A 20,523-nucleotide genomic window follows, 5' to 3' on the forward strand; every position below is an offset into this window, starting at 1 on the left:
TTTTTTTATAACAAATCTTAAATGCTTGTTATTCTTTTCTAATAATAGGGTAGGCTACCGTGTTATATGCGGGTTTGATAAAGTTAGGGGTGGTGTTTGTGGTTAGGTAAACTCAAAGAGATTATAATCTCTTTGGGTAAACTGTATTATTGGCATTATTCTGGCCATGTAGGTCTTATTCCGAATTGTGTTTTATTCCGACAACTGATGTTGTTCTTATTTTGCTATTATGGCTCGAGACCCTTTTTGACTGTCTGAAATTCATTTTTGAAATTTTTAGTAGGCTATGTGCGCTTTAGTTTCACCTATTCTAAATGACTGTCGTAGACAATTTAAAGATGTTCTGTCGACTTGTCTTAGACTTTGTAATAAAAATTCGCATTGATCACGGTTTTGTCATTGAATAATATCATCATGTAGATAAATTATGGCCCGCGAACGTTTTTTAACCCATATTTGTCCCTTTACTTAAAACGTTAAACGCCTATAATTTAAGTTGTAAGTCATTTTGTTTGACGTAATAACGTCTTCTTGCCATGAAGTACTGAATGTCGAAAAAATAATATTCAATTTAATTTGGGTTAACAGATGTGACCAAATGACCACTTAAGTTGCTGTTTATTCTAGTCGGACTTGATTTGTCCAACGACATATGTTTCCTTAATTTGTCATTCAGGGATTTTAAAAATGGTATTTCGATACAACGCCACTCACCGCGGATTAACATTACTGTTAGTTCGGGGCAAAAAATAATTACGGCACGCGAAGGCTATGGTAAACGCTAGTGAAAATATATACAGAACATAGAAAAAAATAAAATTAAGCGAAATAAAAATGGTTCTTTGTTCATAGAAATCTAACCAATGGTTCACAAAAAAATTGTAACAAAACTTAAGCATCGACGTGATAGTGGTTTGGTTGGTGATTGTGTTGTCTGTGTTTTGTTTGCATTGTTGTAAAACTTTAAAATAAAAGTACGAAGTAACAAACTCTAAATGCCTTGTTTCCCTGCGTCTTTACAAGCACCTGTAAAAAGTTATCTTAGACCTGGAACATGGATGCCCGGATTACGAAGTCATCATTGTCACACTGAAAAGTAACTTATCAGCGTAAATTAGCATATTGATTTGTATCCAAATCAATAGGTCCAAAGAACTGTAATGCGGTCGAACGGTCCAGTTTTCTGTTATCAAGCCAACTAATCTGTATTTTAGTTGGAAAATAAATGGAGACCCTTCACACTGCATTGAAGAAACAGTCATTGCAATTGAACATCTTAATGAGGCTGAACACCCGTCAGAGTATTATGTAAACAGGGTAAGTATCCACTTATTGTTGTATAACACTTAACACTAATGGAAGTTGCTTTATTGTTCTGAGCGCTCTTATGCTGGTAATGAAGTAACTATCTAGGTCTATCAATTTGTTAAACAAATACAACCGTGCTTAATCTAAATTCTATCCCATAACAAATAAAAATAATTTATAAGTTTAATTTAAATTTGTCTTTCTTAAATACAATTTATAAATCTGTTAAACATTTAATGCTTTTTGGTATTCTGTTGTATATGTCTTTTTCCCTTGTTAGTTCAGTTTTATAGATCATACAATCTAAAATGTATAGTATAATCTATATATATTGGTAAGATAAGCTCAGAATCTTAAATGCAATTGGCTTTCCAGCACAAATGTTTCAAGTCCTTTAAATTGTATGAAAAGAAATCTTAATACAGAGAGTGCAGCCTGTTGACTTTTCTCTTAGTAAGAAAATAAGTGTTTATTAAAGGCCTTGTAAATTAAAGGATGCCAAGCATTTATTGTTCAATTTTTAACTGTTGAAAAACTTTTCAAACCATGTTTACTTTGTTATATAGATAAGGCATGATGAAAACTGGATACAGATATTTTGTTACACTCCGGCAGGCTGGCTTGATGTAATGGAACTCACTTTTTTATCTTGTGGTTTAGATTCTTCATTGGCCAAGGTAAAATTGCACTGAAAAATATAGTACACCTTTTGGTACATTGTAGGCAATAAACTGTTGCTATTACAAAATTTTCATTTATTCATTTTATGTGCGGTAAAATAAATCCTTCTTCATCTGGTCTTAACTTTAAATGATATCCCAATCAACAGAAAACAATACTAAACTTTGTTCAGGTTTATTCATATTCAACCGGAGCTTTGCCTGCCTGGTTTCCACTTGGATTTTTGTGTGATGTTGTAAGTATCTGTTTTGAATTGACTTTTCATTTATATAAACTATGATATATTTTGTTACTTATAAAGTTAAGTTAGTTTTATGTTTATTTATAAAAAAATGACCCATTTTGTATACCTAAAAAGATTATTTTACAAATAGCTTTGCATGGCACTATTTAAAAAAAAAGTTTTTTCGACATCATAGAAATTGTACACTGCCATTTTCAGAATAGAGTTGTCTTATTATTATTTACAGGCATTGTGCTGGTGCCCAATTGTGGGCGGCGAAAATAACATTACAAGATGTCAAATAGTCCGGGAAGCATTGCCATTTGTAGTCGACTTGGTTGATCAAAATGAAAGCGACCTACTGATACCAAAACAAAACCGACAGAAGCAAAGCCTGTCCTTCAATCAACTAAATGACCAGTTAGCAAAAAAGTGTAGTTAATCGTGTGTTTTCATACATCTCCTAAGCTGTTTGTGCCGTTTTCTGTGCTGTTATACACAAGACAGAAACCTTGAATAGAGCATATAGGGTTTGACATTCAAAACAACAACAGCTATTGATACGTGAGTCAAGGTTCAACTAAATGTGAATAGAACCGTTTTTTAGGGATTTATTTTTTGTTGTACTGCCATTAAGTTCATATCCTTTATGCTTTGTATCTTCAAATCACATTTTTAATTTTATGTTTATTTTGTTGTTTGTATTTCTTTTATCGGATGTTGCTCCATTGCCTTGTTGTGTTTGCGAGATCAGGTTGACTTTATAAAACGTTGTAAGCTGTACAGTAAAGAATATATTGTCGCGTACTGTAAATACGCCAACACACAGATACGTTTTTATAGATATTTGTAAATATAAATTTTGTGTTTTTATTGCACAGTCTGATTAAGTTTGTGGTACCAAAGTTATCCCATTCTACTTCCAAGAAAATGCCGTGCTACCTTATTGTATGCATATTTTTTGCGTTTTTATTGGTATTATATTTAATGTTGTTTTTAATGTGTATAGCAGTTTCGTTGCAATAAAAGGGTTGCAGTAATTACTACATGCAACATAACCTGTTTTACTACTCGTCGGCTTATTAAAAAAAAACAGCAAATGACTATTGAACTAACCGCTGAACGGGAGATCAGTAACCTTGCCACTTGGAGTGCGCATAGTAATCCAAAACTAATATCCTAATAACATCACAAACCGATAGCGTTTTTTATTAATAAATAAAATAACGTAAAAGCCCGCGGGCCGTAGGTTGCCGACCCCTGTTTTAGACTTTAGGTCTAGCAATAGTATACAATTGGGGCTTTCTGTCGCTAACTGATATTCTCAAACGTTCACAAAGATTAACATTTGGGAGTCTCGTTCTATGCTTGATTTTTTTTACAAAATTCAACAACACTGTCAATTGGTATCCACATGAAAATACTGTACAAAGTTTTTTTTAAGACTACATTAGAAGATCCACACAAAAAGTTGAAAAGATCAGGGACCGGATCGAGATCCGCCATTTAAACCACCGAGCTATACCTTGTTTTGATAATATATTTTAAAACCCATAATCATCATCAACACTAAATTACAGGCCATGGTCCCCTGACAGATCTAGTTTTGCCGCCTCATGCTAATCTTGTCTAGGTTTATGGTGCCATATATTTTGGTTTGCTTTAATTTTTAAATGTGTTTTATCGAGTTTTCGCTTTTGCTTTTTGCCAAAAATCCTCAACATAATTCACTGGATTTCATTTAACGCGAATTAAGTTACTTGTTTTCTGACTTGATTGTCCATCCCCGGGTTTGTTATAACATGGGGCGTTTAAATAACCTGTCAAGTCAAAGGGGGCGCTAGTACAAAAAGGTTGAAAACAATGCTTTAAAGCAACAGTTGTAAAATTAGTAGCTAGGTTGCGCTAAAACGTTCCACGGGCTGGCACTCGAGAAACAAGTTAACAAATTGTCGATTTTAAACAAATGCGGATCGGGAACCGTTATTCAGAACATAGACTTTGCAGAACCGACCTTCCTTAACTGCTGACCTTCCTGGTGTAGCCATCATAAATTAAATTTACGATAAACGCAACAAAATAAAGTTTAAAATATTAGGACAAACGAAGTAAGTTCTCATGGGACCAGGACTTTTTTGAGGGGGCTGATACTTTAAAAAACTCTGTTGTGTTACTACTTAACTAGATAAAAAAAACAAAAAAACTCACGCTTATTTTATTAATCGCAAATACAGATTACAGTCAAAATTATTTGCATTGATTTTTCAAATGCCATTTCTAAAGCACTTTAGGTAGTCTAATTTTTAGTTCAGATACCAATTTTATGAGTCTAGATAACAAGATAAATGTTTTGAAACCGCGTATAAGGACAGCTTTACAAATCGTTTTTACGGATTTCACGGTGTAGTAGCATTAAAAATACATTTCTTTGACAGATTGCAGTCTCGTTTATGGCGTTCCACGTATGAAATATTTACGAGATATGGTTCACCAATTAGCCGGACTGCATCTTGCCCATATGCATTGTTATGAATTTGGTTTTATCAGGTATAGGATTTGAATGACAAGTGATAAAAAAAAGTTTGTTAAAATTACAATCAGCAGTTAATTTACTTTCCGTCGGACCTCCGCTGAATGCAGATGTAGGCTAAGCAAAACTTTTGTGAGAAATACATAGGGTTTGCTGAAATGTAACTCATTAGTTTAGAAAACTCACTTTATCAACTTTCATGAATGAAAGTCGTCCTACTGTTATGGCAAAAGCTAGCAACTTCAATTATTATATTTCCCAATAATAACGTCGGCAGGTATATGCAAATATTTGAATAACAGGTGCAGACGCGGATTAAGGGACAGGAGGTCATGGCCCGTCCCATACTATGTTTAGCAAATCATAATCACATAAAGGTAAACTACTGTCCGATTATTTTTCGCTTCTTGTATGTTTTTTAGCATTTATAGCAGACGTTTTTAACCAAGCGAGGGGAATTTGAAAGTTTCTATACCAAGTTTTCTCATTTTGATGTACAATTTTTTGGAATTTGTTTATTGAACGCCACTTGTGGAATATGTTAGGGGAGCTCAACTGCTAATTTTACAAACTATTGCTTTAAAAGCTTTCGGTTTCTTGTATTGTTAGGATATTAGTGTGACAGGTTTCCTATTTTTTACTTTTTGCATTTAATTAGCGCATATACTCGACCAGATGACATTTTTTCGGAAACCACATGTTGATTAACATTTTGCATACCGGTATATGTTTTCCAATCGGTGAGGCGTTGGTCAGGATTGCTAGAAAGAGCATATGGCGTCAATGAGAAAGTAAACGAATTTTTATAAGGAGGAACATATACATAAGTCGTGGAAATGTTGAGTTTGTGAAAGAAGTCGTAGTTTTGTGATTTTTTATCGTTAGTATAAATGGTTTATTATTGATATTAGTGGTGCAAAATTATTATTTGTTTGCTCCGTTAAATGTTTTATTAGGGCAAGCGCATCCTGCCTTGTGTTACACGTGTAGTTTCGCTTGACCTATGACTTAATTCTATAGCTAAACTAAAATTCCATACAGCTTTGGACCTGAAGGTTCAACGCTCTTACCTACAAATTGAATCTTACTATATGTGTCCAAATTATCCAATAAATCGATCAACCGAGTAATCATTTTTGACCAATACATCATAAAACCTTGTGATGTGTGGGATTAGAAAATGGATTAGAGTTGAAATTATTAGGGGAGTTAGTAATGTACTCAGGAATGGGCTGTTGGGTTAGGTAAAATGTTGTATAGGCCTGATTATGGTCATTTAGGACTTATTCCGACAGATTTAAGACCTATTCCGATGTATACGTTATAACGACTATGAGGTCTTAGTCCTATTTTGGCAAACTGTGTAAACTTTCTTTTCTTGCTTACAAAAAATAGGAATCCAGTGCAGGTTGGTCAAAATCCAGGACTGCGGGCCACATGTGGCCATGGACAGTATTAACTGCTATCGACCGATGAACCTTGGCTAATTTGCGAAAAACTTATTTCGTTGGGAAGGTACAGTGTTCTTGTCCAACATATATTCAGAAAATATACAAGAAAAGCATGGAGGATTCATGGGTCGTGGGGCAACAGACCATGGATCCGGTAAAATAAAATTGTTTGCCAACTTAGCTGCTTTTCAATTTGGTGCAAATGCTTTCAGCCAAAAGGCGTCGTGCATATTATGACATTTTTTTGCCGTTTGTTTGCGAAATTTGTTTGGTTAAACGATAAAAATTAGCGCGCTTTTAGAAAATATTTTTCTCACGCTTTTCTGTGTGACTATAGAAACTATCGCCGTGTGGACACGAGCTATCTATAAAGTAATGTTCCTGTGAAGTCCATCTAGTAACTAGTTATTTAATTTTTGCGTTTTACGTCTTTGCAATACGATCCCAATAATTTATTTTCAAACTCATGGTGGTTGTATCGGGGAATGTGTTTATTACGTGTGCAATATTTTTTCGAGATCCACGCGATTGAACTTTTCCACAGATGCTTATTTTTATGAGTTCGCATAAGATTAGCGTTTTTTTCTACAATTACTTGTTTCATTACGTCACGTTATAATGTAAACACTAAACTAATACTAACTTATTGTTTTTTTATCCAGCGAATATACGCTTATAAAAATAATGTGCACCAAGGTGATGACAATATTGAAACACCTGATTTAGTGATTGCGGCTTGCAGGAAAATCAAAATGGTTTTATTTGCCCCCCAGAGCAATTTGAGTTTAACAACCCTGGTGTAACTGGAAAATACTTGTTTGATTCTGCTTTTCAGAGGTAGTAGAATTGTAAACAAGATAAAGGCATAATTAGATCTTATGCAATAATACCTCTTTAGGCAGAATAAATCACGTTTTAGTTGAGGATAAAATTCGCTTCATATGCACATTAGCTCAAGTCATGAGGAGAGCCCAGCAGTGATTAAGGTCGAAAGTCTGAATAAACAACAGTCCACGTATTTTTTTGCAAACGAGACAAAACAATTTGAGACTGTGTTAATTCCTTAACAAAACGCAGCAGAGCGTTTTATGTATTTGTGACCTCTTTTTCATTACGTCAGCAAATCTTGTTTTCTTTAAAATATTATTCGGCGAAGTTTATTACTGATGATTTGGGACTAAAATAGAGAATGATAAGCTTGTAATTTCAAACAAGTTATACTCTCTTAATTCGTAGTGACATATAGGTATATTTGCAGGTGCTGTTTTTACAGGTGGGAGTTAGTTTTTAATTGCGGTTAAAGGAGTGTCAGCGAATCTTTACAGCAAGGCGTCGTGAGTACCACGGTACCCTCTAAATTAAATGAAAGCGCTGTTAACAAAATGTAAAGATATGCACTTTTCACACATATCTAGACTTTTAAACATCAACAGACAACATAATATGAGAAATATAACAGTTTAAATGACTTTTTTGGCAAACTGAAACCAGCTGTTTTGCGCATTTCTTGAACGCATTGCAGCCTCCTTCTTCAATGTATTGACACTGGTTTAAAATTGTACTTTTGCGACGATGTTGACCTAAATAACAGCCTTTGGTGCACCTCCAGAGGTCTCTGCCCTTTGAAACGTCCATAGAATGGAGACTATTTAGTGAAAGAGCCACGTGCATCTTACCGTGTCGGAACTGTGTTTATAAACGTCGGTTGTTGCTGTTGCGACACAAAAGATACGAATCGCTCGCCTTCGCTCTGCTCATCGTAAAATGTAAGCTCACTAGTCACTATAATAGTAATCGGTGTTACTGTTTTACTGCAGGCGGCTGTCGTTGCGTAGGAAATCATGTAAGCGCCACAGTCGATGATATATTTGTTGCAGTGACACTGAGCTATTCCGACTATTTTATTCGATCAGTTATACAACAGACTGTTTATCTATAGGCGGCGTTCTAAGTAAGCATAATTGTGCTATTACATGCCTCAAATGATTCACTACGATTCTTTTTAATACGTGAAAGGTAAAAGTAGGCTAACACCTTAAGTTATAAAGGTAATAGCATACCTTTCTGTATAGTTTTAATTATAATTGAAATCCCTTTTTACTGGAATATGTTGTCTTAAACCAACATAAATCCAGTGTTTTTAAATATACTCAATAGTCATGCTCTACGTATTTTTGAAGGCTCTTTGTATGTGTTGTTATTCAAAACTACAAAACGCAGGCCGCAGGGTTATTTGTTTACCTGTATTTGTGCAGCCTCTTTGTCAGCAGAAACGCCAAGTCGTTTTTCTACTGCTGGCCAAAGTCCGTGTTGCTTGTTGCGAAACGGAGTAGAGGCTTGCTGACTGTGCTGCAGTGGCTTAGTTGCGTCACAAGCTGCTTGCGATTTTGCTCTGTGCTAAAGCGCACATCGTCAACAACAGCGCTTTCCGTCAGAGAGGTTACTCTCGGTCATCGCCGAGAGAGTTTGTACCGCTATATCAAAACGGGTAAGCCTGTAACCAGGCGTATCGAGCTTGTTTGCGCATCGACGACGTACTGTGTTGTTCAAAGACTGAGAAGAAAAGTACTGGAGCCAGCGGTGATTGCAGTGCCTTTGTCTACGAAGTGCAAAGCAGAACACACATATGATCAAGCTACAGGTCAGAAGCGCTGCTCAACTTTCTGGTGAAATTAAATATTTATTGCTCATTGTTGGAACTAGGAGTCTGTCGTGGTTCACATGAAGTGCAAGGTTTTTGTGTGCTACGAGTGATTTGCCGTGCATTTGATACGTTAGTGATCAAGCAAAGTGTTGAACAAATTTAATTACGAATTTATGCCGTGGCTTTAAACTTCAGCGCGGCTTTTGTAATTGCGGCCATTTAATTAACCGCGAATTATATTTGATTGCCTTCGAACCCTAATTTTTAGTATTCATTGTATGCGATATATATCTATCGAAAATTTTCAACCTGAACCTTAGAATATTGAAGTAATTAAATATTGTCGTTTTGTTGTAGGTTTTGAGGTATATGGGCATACTGACCGTCATGAAACTAGGAGTTTTTGCTGTTTCTGCGTTATCTCTGCTTATCGCTCTAACATGGATTGTGATTTACTGTCCAGTCGGTAAGCACATAGGCTATTTACTACTGTTTTGGAAGCATGGCAGACATCACATGTAGCCTACCTAAATATATGTAGCTAGTTTTCAAGTTTGAAGATTTGGATTTGTGGCCACGATTTTAAGATAAACGGTTAAAAATGTTATAGTCACATATCAACAAGATATCTCTAAACATCGCGCTACGCAATGAATTATTTTCAAAACCAAACAAAACGCTCGAGTATTCGATTACAGCGTTTTTGTGTCCCACGCACAAGCCGGTAATTGGTTACAATTACGTGACAAATACTAGTCTAGGCCTAAGCTTAAAATGTGGTGGACTGTGGGCATGTAGGATTAGACGGTAAAAAGGTGTTTCATGACCCACATTGCGGGACTTATCCAATAAAAATCTTGGTCAAGCGTTATCAAGTTGTTGACTTTGGGTTTTCTTTGTTAGAGAAGTCCGAAGTCCAAACAATAGATTTGCTCTCTCACGTGTTGGGCAGGTTCTCCGTGCTTCACAGTCTACTGACTTTGTTTTTCAGGATTTGTCAAAGGAAAACCTGGACTTGTGGAGGCAAATGTACATACCGGTAGCAACAGGTCAGTAGGTCAGAATCAACGATATAACCGTTACCCGTTTGTTTGAAATATACACCACTCATTACTTTGTAGGCAAATAAATTATAATCGAGATCCAATTTTCTTTTGGTCTGGTTTACACTGTAGTGTGACGAACCCTGCTTGGGTTGAATAAGTGGCAGAATTGTTTGTTCAATTTACCACAACATTATGCTTTCTTACGTCTCTACTAAAGCAAACAAAAGCGCATATCTTCGGCTAACCGGCTTACATATGGTCTCAGTTTAGCAAACCGTGACACACTCGAATTATACAAAAAAAATGAACTTTGATCACTACCACTGTTAACGCACTCGCGTTGTGAGTAAGTTATGAGTGAAAAACGATACTGAATTTTTGTCTTGTATGTTGTATCCCTTTAGAAATGATATGTCGATGGACGAGTACTTCGACCACTACGAGGAACAACTGGACAGTGAAATAAAACAAATAAAATCCAACGGAAAGACGATGGACAAATCACTCAAAACAAATAGCAGAAAGGTTTGTTATTGTTGTTTAGGCACGTGTTATTTTTTTTTACTTACATATTGACATAAATTTATCTAAAGACAAAACCTTGTCCAGTTTTGTGTAGAAAGCATTAACTTAAAAACTTACATTATTGCAGTGTAAATGTTAAACTTAAAAGTAGGTTTTTACGATTTAAAAGTCCAGCATACACGTTTACAGGCAGAGGTTCCCATGGAATTGTACACAGATGATGCCTTTCAGTCTATGATAAGTCAACTTAATAAAAGGCAACTTAATGGATACGAGTTCCTTGCAGAGTCTATGAATGTCACGATATTTCGAACACCAAAGGGAGTAAGTTTTAAATAGTTTCTGTATAGATCTTGTTTTGATAGCGTACTCCTGATGTTAATAAAATGTTTTCAAAAAAATTTAAACTAAAATTTGTGTGAGTGTGTCACTTCAGACAACTTTAGTATAAGCGCAACGTAATGTAGGTCCAATCACAAATTTGTTTGCTATACACTTCTGGTGCTAAAGTAAAAAAAACGTTTTGGAAAGTCTTGTTTGTCTTTGACATTGCTAATGAAATTTTTATTTCATCAGAACGAGGGTTTGTACGAATACAAGCTTTATGCGACTTTGCCAGACGCTACCCCAGATATGATAGCCGCCGTCTTTCTGGACAATAAGTACCGAGTGGTGTGGGACGAATATGTTACAGGTAAGGTCACCTGTCCCAATATGATTTCTGATAACAGGGATACGCAATATTTGAGTACTGTAATGCAACACCCGTGTTTGCACAGACCAGGTGGAGACTGTTTTCTGTCGCTTAATCTTCCGGACTTCGCCCTTCAAATTGTAAACGTGGACAAAGCACTTTGGAATGCTTAACGATAGCTTGGCTGCTGTAATCGTTCGGCCACTAACTATTTTTGCCTTGCGATTAACGGTTAATTCATAATGCAATAGGCTAAAATGGTGTTATTTGATTGACTTACTTCACTCGTCTTATGGCAATAATTTGACTTATTTTATCTAGCAATAAATTTCTAAAAAAAATGTTTTTGTCTATTCAGAATTATACGTGGTGCAAGACAACGAAAAAGGTCCTGATGTTATATATTTCAACGTAGACTTCCCCTGGCCGCTTGCCAACAGAGATGTATGTCTAGATATAAAATCATGCTTAATAGTTTTAAAATCGAATTTTAGTTTTCCTAAATAGTAATTGTTATGCCATACGGTATATCACAGTCAATCTAATTTCTATATCGTAGAGCAGGGGTCACCAATTTTTGTATCATAAAGCGCCAGATAACGTTTAGGTCCGATGATCTTTGGCCTGATAAATTGTTAAGATGGCCAAACGCTGGCTGGGTATAAAATTTTGTGTCGAATGTTAACAATAAGAAGATGATGGTTTGAGGTTGTAAAACGTATTAAGAATGTGAAAGCCCACACATAAGTAGGTATCATTGTGTATCATTTTTTGTTTCGAATAATCTCGATATAAATTTTCAACATAGTGAGAAGGCACTGAATCAGTCTTAACAAGATGAGTGTATGAAATGGTAAAATTTAGTTTGAGATTGCATCCGACAACACTTTATCTTAGGTTTATCTTAAATTAGGGCAATATGGCGAGGCAAAATTAACACCGCCGGTCGATCCTAGAACGTAAGGAGTACTTTTGTTTCTACTCTTAGTACGTATACGCAAGAGAAACGCGGAAAGTCAAACAAGACGGCAAAGAATACATTGTCATCGTCATGCACAGCGTTCAAAAGCACAATGTGCCAGAAGTTAAAGGTGCTATACGGGTCAATGATTACCACCAGTCCCTTGCCCTGGAGCCGTGGAACGGCAAGGGCACCAAGGGTAAGTTAACGTTAAAGTATCCGACCTGGGATGCAGATTCGTTTCACCTTACCCGTACCGGTAAGCCGGTCAGGTTAAATGCATATGCCCAACTTAACGCCGGAATAATAATCGCTAAACTTACTCCAGAATACATTTGTCTAATATTTAGGGTCGATAAGGGTTTGAACGGAATATAAAACAGTATATAAGAGTACAGATCACGAATGGCATAACATGTAGGCTTGACGACAACACACATTTGCTGTGAAGGCCGCGCGAAACATACTGCATACACTGTGTGACGCCAAGTGGTCGCACAGAACGCGCCTTGTCACTCGCTTTGTTTACAATTGATCAACCACAGCGCCGTTATGCCTGTTAATTTTATGCTTTAGTTATAAATGCTGTTTATGACGGCGTCATTTTCTCCCCACCGTCTAGTCTGCTACTTAGGCTTAAGTTAGTTATTTTTTTTGTGGTTTTACTCGTGGCTCGCAAACAAAAGCATTGTGTATTTGTGGGTCTGATTTTGTATTAATAAACTAACTGGTTTTGCCTATTTTTTTGCAGCGTTTATTCAGTATTACGATAATCCCAAGGGATCGATACCATCGTGGCTGGTTAACTGGGCTGCCAAGGTAAACATTTCTCGTAATATTTAATAAGATTGAACGTTTGCGTTCAACAACACTTGTCTTCCTATTTTTCTGTACTTATTTCCTGTGTGTGTTTAGACTGGAGTTCCAGCTTTCATGAAGGATTTGCAGCGCGCTTGTAAAGGTCTGCCGGCGTTCCTGGAAAAAACCCACGGTAAAGCAGTGGTGATCGAATGAAAGCAGGTGCTGCGCGTACAGCCGTACACGTTGCCTATTAACAAAACAACGCATAGAGATGCGCCTATTTCGATGTTTTCTTTCTTTAACCAGACCGATATACGCCATTTTTTCTAAGCTTGATAATGTGCACAAGTGTTGTCGTTGACACTTATTTCCAACCTACCTTGCTTGCTAAAACTTAATGAGATTAATTCCAATGATGACCTACCGTCAGCTGTAAACAAACGGAGATAAATTTATCTCGAAAAAGCATTTTATTAAAAACTGACGATTTTCGAATTTAGCTAAATCTCTCCAGCAGGTCAGCCTGCGATTTTCCTCATTTAAAATCGGCAAGCGGATTTGTCTGCGATTTGACGCACTGTGCATCTTAGTTTCGAGCTGTGCCTTATTGGATTTGGTCGCTTTATGTCAGGATTTTTTTACAAATTGTCAACGTTTACGAGTGCGTGGTTGCTGTCGATACGAAGTCTTATTAGGCTAACGATTTTGATTGCGTAACACAGCTGTTTATTTTTTTAGTATTGTTTTGCATATACGTACGGCTTTATTTTGTTTTCTGCCTTTTCGAAAGCCCACTGAGTTTTAGGGGCGAAAAATTACACTTTGTTGTACTCCACAGTTATAGCCGTAAACGAAATTTAATTATGTGTGATTATCAGGTTATATAATACATATTCACTTTCATCTTTATGCGGTTTTCCTGGTAATGCTGCTTTCCAAATCCACCATATTACACCACTCGCGTGCATACGTTTTTTATTTAACAAGCTGGCATACCACAGTGTTCAAGTTTACATGATCGTGTTTTGCATACGATAGAACCAATTTACGTAGGCTATACACGTTTTGTTTGTTGTTATTACAATTGACCAGTTTTCTAGTGAATTTTCGTAATATTTTTTCTTTGCTTAAACTGTTTTATAGATTTGTTTCTTAATCGACCTAAATTTACATTGTTACGCAATGAAATCAATTTAATGCCCCACCTCTCTAAATGTAATTAGCCGTGTGATAAATACATTTCATAATTTAACGCCATAATCAATGCAAAATCGTATTGGCGGTTTGTTAACTGATTTGTTTTTTGTTCTATGCATTTTTCGTGTTGTGCTTCTTATTCAACAGAACTACCACATGCTTCTCTATGGGTCAGGCGATACACTTAACTTTGCCCAATAAAATTTGTGTTGCTAAAATTATTACTACGAGCGACCTTTAGCCATAGCTGCATTGATAAAACATATTTCATTTTTCTTACAACAATTTATCTCAGGACAACGTTATTTACCTATAATCATCAGCAGTGATCATAATATGAACGAAGTTTAGCTAGTAAGGCCTCTGTCTGGGGATTGAGATTAAAAGTCGCTAGTGTGCTATAGGTCTCGATGCTCTAAATAAGTGGTTCGAGCTGTTTGGCTCTGGCAACCCCATTTTGTGTTTATAGAAACTTACCTATCGTATTCAGTGTCTAAACTTATCCACACTGTTGCTGACACGAGTCTTGGTATGTACGCCAACGGTTGAAGCAGGGCTTTACATGCGGCCAACAAAACAATCCAAGGCCACAGTCGCACTCCGACTCTTCAGTCTTTATATACCACCTTTTTATGTAACAAAATTAGGGTCCTCTTATAGGAGTGTCACATAACTTACCCAAATTTATTACCATATGCTTTACCCCTTTACAATTTACAGTTTGCGACCTTATCGGTCTCGAATTTCGTAGGCTCTTGCATATGGGCAAGTATGACTGGGAACGTGGGCACGTTGGACTTACTCGAGTTTCAAGTCCGACTCCATTGAAAAAACTGAATCCGTCGGGTCCCGAGTCCAACTCCGATTTCGCAGCCCTATGTTTAAGCCTTCTTTTCGCTTTCGCCGTTTCGCGTCATTTACGTTTTTGTTCTCAATAAAAAATGTAGGCTATTTAACCAGCTGACCATCTGGCTTTTCATAAGACCAGCCTATACTAAAATTTAGGCTTCATCAATTAAGTGAAATCAAGCCTAATGACACGATTGCTTCACAGGCGCACGTACCAAAGTCGTACCATAAACAACTTGGTAGATATGTAGTTCTATTAGTTTTGCTCCTTTTATTGCAAGTTTTAAGTTTATATTGTTCGTTCTCTGTTTTTTTCGCCACCAGTTTGGGAACCACATGCAGTCTTAAATAAACAATCGGTATAGAAAGTACTTCAGAATTTTACTTAAATACGAGATATCCTCAATACCTTTCTTGGCCATGAGCGGTTTCGAAGACGGGAGACAATGTGTACAATATAGGGTTGCATACGTTAGAATTTTCCCTGACATGTTAGGGAAAATTTAGTGTTGAAATCTGCGTCAGGGAGTAATGACAAAATCTGCTTATATGTCCGGGAGTTAACCGTACTTGTAAATATATATCGCGAATGCATTCACAACATCGAAAACGATAATAGTTTAAAATTTGGTTCTTTCGTAACTTTGTATTCACAGGACGTAACTTGTACGACGTGTGTGAGCAATGCTATTCATTGTTACGTCACACATTCTAGTTTAATACCTTTTACTCATTTTGTTTTCGCTTTAGAAAAGGTTTTTGTGTACTGATGCGTTCTATTTTAGTAAGTTTTAGTTAGAAACGTTTATCCAGTAGTATGTTTATTCATTTTTATACTAAAGGTAAATGATGACAAAACCGAACAAGCAAGATTACATTTACCAAATGCAGATAAAACAAATTGGACCGACGGCTTCGCCTACTGTTGAAACATATTCTACTTGCTTTGAGTAAGAAGTGTCCGAAACTAATTATTTGGCAAACACACAAATTTTTTACCTGGCTAAAGTGCAGTTTATTAGATTACACAAGAAGTTTTTGTGCATTGCGCTTCCGTTTTAGTCAGTTTTTCATGAAACGTTTCCTAAGCATAGTTATTAGTCTTCGATACTGTCCAAATGTGGGCCGTATAGAGCAGTGATTCTCAACCGCGGCTCTCAGAGCCGCATGCGGCTCTCAACTGTACATTTTGCGGCTCTCACTAATGGAGTGAAAAATTAGTTAGTAGTAGCAGAATTGCAACAAAGGAAGTAAAATAAATTAAAAGTGAATGAATTTGATCAGCAAGGATCCTGAGTACGAAGTACTAATGTTCCCGGGCTACTTCCGTCCGGCTCTTTAAAATAATTTTGTGGTTTGTGACGTCATAATATATTTAGTCTTGATCGACAAGCTATGGCAATAAGAAATAGCTGTTTCAACAGTGCTAATTAGTTAGCCTAAGCTAGCGTAATGTATATTTGTTGTTTTCTTGTTGCTTTCTTAATGTTTTTTAATTACATGCCTACTGTTGTTTTTTATGCGGCTCCTCGCGAACTTAAGGTTTGAAATGCGGCTCTGGCTCTAAAAAAGGTTGAGAATCACTGGTATAGAGCCATTTTAGTGGGCCGCGAGCAGCTTAGTGTTATCATGTAGCTGTGGACCGCGTGATAGACCAGGAAGTCGAACCGAAACAGAACCGGAGCTTTATAAACCGGTTTTGGGTCATTTTTTCCGAACCGCAACCGAACCTGAACAGTTTTGTGTAAGATATTAAGGAGCCTAACCGAACTGAACCGAATAATTTGAAAAAACATGAACTCTAACCGAACCTGAACCTTTCAACAAAAGCGGTTGTGTCCAGGATGACGTCACAACTTGTGTTTTAGAGAGTCAAGTTACGACATGTTTGAAATTTTATGAAAAAAATATGAATATTAATTATATAAAACGTTTATTTTCATTTTTCATATATGTCAATAATAATTATAATCATTTGATTGTCGCGTAACTTAGATTAGATGACCAACAATTCAAAGATTATTCTCTGACAATATTGACCCACATTTTTAGATAACGCAACTTATATTGTATCCGAACCGGAACTTTATGAACCGGTTTTGAAATAACGATGGTCGAACCGGAACTTTCAAATTCCCCGAAACCGAAACCGGAACTGAATCGGATTTCGAAAAAATCCTCGAACCCGAAACGAACCTGAACCGGAAAAGTCAAACGGTTCGACTCCCTGGATAGACGTATACCGTACATTCATTGCACTTTGTTTGAAAAGTTGGTGTGGTTTAAAAATTTTTGATGTCTCAGCGTGGTTCAGACCCACGTGTAAAATATGGCCCCGAGAGTGCCTGTTAAACTATATTTTTTGTCAATTTTAACTATGGGTAAACGAAAAATTGTTTGCGATTCGCGCGTATATTCTTCGTTTTATAGTATGTTTTACATTATGGCGTGGCACTGTTTTGGCCTTCAAGGCGCCGTGTAATACCTCACCTTAAAAAATAATTTTTTAAATTGCATAGAAAATTTTATTTCAAAATTTTAAATGGCATAGAAAAATTACTTTATTTAGTTGCACCGGAAATGCAAATATTGTGTTTATCCATAATATTTAATGCGTACAATGGAATTCATTTGTCACATGACAAGTTTGACTTGGACGAGGTAAAAAAGTCAACGTTAATTTGTGACACTCCCAGCGTGATGTCATCAAAGACTGATGCAAGCCCTAAAGCGGGCCTGGGCAACATACGGCCCACGGCTCAATTTTCTTAAAATACAAACCAGGGCGACTTTCTACATGGTTGAAACAGTAGTGTAGCCAGCCGAAAATTTGGGAGGGAGGGGGCAAACAGTTAGAACTTTTTTGTTCAGCTTTTAACATCGTATTAACTGCCGTAACAAACACAAATAACAATGCTAGCAAACAGGGCCGGATTAAGGGTACTGTAGGTCTAAGGCTATACCAGGGAAGGGCCTAATTTTGCAAACGAAACTCCAAAAGTAGTCAAAATACATAGTGAAAACTTGAAATTATTTACTGCAATTAATATAAACATACTATAAAAACACATAATAAATGTAATTAAGTGTTTTTTAGAGGTCGTAACGTGAAGTTTAATCTACCCTTCAACATACCACAGCATCAGTGGCGTATCCATGGGGGGGATTTGGGGGTTCCGATCCCTCCCTTTTCGTAAGTGACAATATCGTTTTTTCTTCGTTTTTGTCAGCGTTTAAACTCACCGTCCGAAGCTGCGTGTTTTTCAATGGAATTGGATCACGCGTCTTAAGCTAATGCGAAACCAAAATCATACGCAAAACGCCGTTTTTCGTTTCTTGTTTTGTCGACCGTAAACGCAGGATATGTCGGCTGATTAGCAAGTGTGTGTTCGACAATTAACAACAATAAATCAAGCGGTCTCCGCCTTTCTCTCGCTTATAACGTCGAGTTAGGCGGTGCTGATGTTTCTCGCAGTTTGCCATTTCATATACTTTTCGACTATTTTAACTACGTAAGTGCGAAAAACTTTCGCGCTTAGCGCGAATGACTTTTATACATCCGTTTTGTTTACAATTTAATGCTCGCTTTTGAACAGCGCTGCTTTACCGTTGCGCCGTGGAGGGCTGCCAAGTGCGTCGCGGACAAATGGAAAACGTATTAAAAAATATTGGACATATTTTTTTATTTTTTAGTTTCGGCAATGTGATAAAACTTGCAATAAATTTGAAGGAAATGCCAATATATCAAAAAAATCGCGCTCGCTTCGCTCGCCAGGTGTGCCCTCTCTTAAAAAGGTTAACAACACTGATTTTACAACTATTTACGTTTTTATGTTGTGCTAGTCGAATAACACCCGGGAAAACGATCTCCGTTAGTATTGCAGGTGGCGAGAGACGTGCTTGTAATTTAGCGTGGTCCCGTACATGGATCTACCAAAATCAATCACATATGTTTCACGGTCTTGTTTTCGATTTACTCCTGAAGTTAAGGATTGCACACTAAGCGGTATTATTTATGACGTTATCACAATCGCTATTTTATGACATCATATCCGTCACTATTTTATGACGTCATTAACGTCAGACGAAAAAGCGGGGAATTCCCCAAGTTGAAAATTCGGGAGCCCCCCCCTTTTTAAATTTCTGGATACGCCCCTGCACAGCATTTAACTCAAAATTTAAGAAGAGAAAAGTTAAATAAATGCACCTACTTTCTAATTAACAAATCAGTAAAACATTTACTCTTTCTAGTAAACAGTCATGTCCCCGCCTAACTCCATTTTTAGCATGTTTCAAGACTAATATGAAAATTGTTTTCGCGTTTTACACGAATCTCTTTTGTCTTTCGAGTAAGTTCCACGTTTTTTTTTGAGCGTCTTTACTAACAAAAGTCGCCCTTGGCACTGTGACACTCTTTCAAACGAAAATTTGTCAAACTATTTGATTGGATTTTTTGCACTTAGATCAAAAGTTTTACCTCTTAAAAATACGAACGATGAACGTAGCTTATATTAGTATACGGCCGTTTTCCAACATCTAAAACATACCGATTAAGATTTTGTCAACCTAATTTGGTTAATGGCATGTTTTTGTTTGCATAACAAGAAACACATTTGTATCGCAAGAAACACATTGCCAACTTAAGCCTCAAAAAGCAAAAAAGGCATTGTAAATTGTTGTGTGCAAAATTTTCGCGTAGGCTATTTCAACCTTGAGCTGTTGGGTTAATCACCCCACCACTTGATTAATACCAACATATCATAGAATGCACAAATATTTTATCGGTGTTCAATGCATCAATTCTCCCTCTAAATTTAATTCACAGTTTGCATTGTAAACGAAATAGCCGCAGTTTTTTCGCGATGTCTTTTGTCGCCTTTTTTTCAAATCGACTTTAAACACCAAACGCAAAAATATATCTTTGTCTGACTTGCTTTATAGCAGGGGTTCTTAACCAGGGGTAGGTGTATCAGTCGATCGATGATGCTAGCAGGGAGGCTAGAAAAACAAATAGTTTGCAAAGAGGTTCGAACTCTGGTCATACCGGGACCGTCGCTCTACCAACTGAGCTACACAGGAGGCTAAGAGAGGAGGGAGTCGAGAAGCAACCATATGCCGATGCTTGCCACATTATGTTTATACAAGCAACTTAACATTAAAGTCGATCAACAGTCCTAAATCTCTAAAAACATACTAATGATACGTAAGCCGTAATCGTTGGTCAACTAGCGCCAAAATGAGGCTTACGATTTTTTCACAACAAGAATAAAAAAACGACCACAAGCAAGATAGCACCAGCGGCTGTGGCAGACGTCATCTGATACGCCACCCACACCCAGACTGATGCTGTTACCAGCCATCACAGCAGCCAAGATACTGATTCTGCGTGCAGCTGGTTTAATCTAGCTTAGTGGTTCTTAACCTTTATTAAACCGCGCCCCTTTGATAATTGTCCTGCGCTTTGCGCCCCCTACGAAAAGCAATTCGGAATTTTGGAATTACATATTAGTAGGACAACATAAAAAAGAGTAAATGTGTATCGCTGGTCGCACGTAGCTCGAAAAAGTTCTGTTTATTTGGTTAAATTAGCTAAAAGAAGGTTCGTGTCTCCGT

General features: G+C 36.8%; 2 protein-coding genes across 2 annotated transcripts; both read left to right on the forward strand.

Moving 5' to 3' along the window:
• Positions 1 to 856: 856 nt before the first annotated feature.
• On the forward strand, positions 857 to 2,988 carry LOC146168510 (uncharacterized). The gene is made up of 5 exons (XM_083389293.1): positions 857 to 1,096; positions 1,215 to 1,317; positions 1,875 to 1,985; positions 2,162 to 2,224; positions 2,460 to 2,988. The coding sequence occupies exons 1-5, from the start codon at positions 996 to 998 to the stop codon at positions 2,652 to 2,654; spliced, it is 573 nt and encodes a 190-aa protein (XP_083245419.1). The 5' UTR covers positions 857 to 995; the 3' UTR covers positions 2,655 to 2,988.
• A 5,042-nt stretch (positions 2,989 to 8,030) lies between these two features.
• LOC146168511 (phosphatidylcholine transfer protein-like) lies at positions 8,031 to 14,282 on the forward strand. Its single transcript, XM_083390896.1, has 10 exons — positions 8,031 to 8,834; positions 9,195 to 9,303; positions 9,829 to 9,886; positions 10,288 to 10,408; positions 10,598 to 10,732; positions 10,985 to 11,102; positions 11,461 to 11,546; positions 12,091 to 12,262; positions 12,815 to 12,882; positions 12,979 to 14,282. The coding sequence occupies exons 1-10, from the start codon at positions 8,820 to 8,822 to the stop codon at positions 13,075 to 13,077; spliced, it is 981 nt and encodes a 326-aa protein (XP_083247022.1). The 5' UTR covers positions 8,031 to 8,819; the 3' UTR covers positions 13,078 to 14,282.
• The last annotated feature ends 6,241 nt before the right edge of the window (positions 14,283 to 20,523 follow it).

This window comes from Ascidiella aspersa, chromosome 1 (assembly GCF_963924565.1).
Source record: "Ascidiella aspersa chromosome 1, kaAscAspe10.2, whole genome shotgun sequence".
In the NCBI taxonomy this organism is placed as follows: Eukaryota; Metazoa; Chordata; class Ascidiacea; order Phlebobranchia; family Ascidiidae; genus Ascidiella; species Ascidiella aspersa.

What these genes read in the sequence shown, in the direction of transcription:
- LOC146168510 (XM_083389293.1), top strand. Translation starts at nt 996, where the DNA reads ATGCCTTGTTTCCCTGCGTCTTTACAAGCACCTGTAAAAAGTTATCTT. An exon ending in CATCATTGTCACACTGAAAA is followed by an intron (nt 1,097 to 1,214) that starts GTAACTTATCAG and finishes TCTGTATTTTAG; the next exon opens with TTGGAAAATAAATGGAGACC. An exon ending in TAGATTCTTCATTGGCCAAG is followed by an intron (nt 1,986 to 2,161) that starts GTAAAATTGCAC and finishes AACTTTGTTCAG; the next exon opens with GTTTATTCATATTCAACCGG.
- LOC146168511 (XM_083390896.1), top strand. An exon ending in GTACATACCGGTAGCAACAG is followed by an intron (nt 9,887 to 10,287) that starts GTCAGTAGGTCA and finishes GTATCCCTTTAG; the next exon opens with AAATGATATGTCGATGGACG. An exon ending in TCAAAACAAATAGCAGAAAG is followed by an intron (nt 10,409 to 10,597) that starts GTTTGTTATTGT and finishes ACACGTTTACAG; the next exon opens with GCAGAGGTTCCCATGGAATT.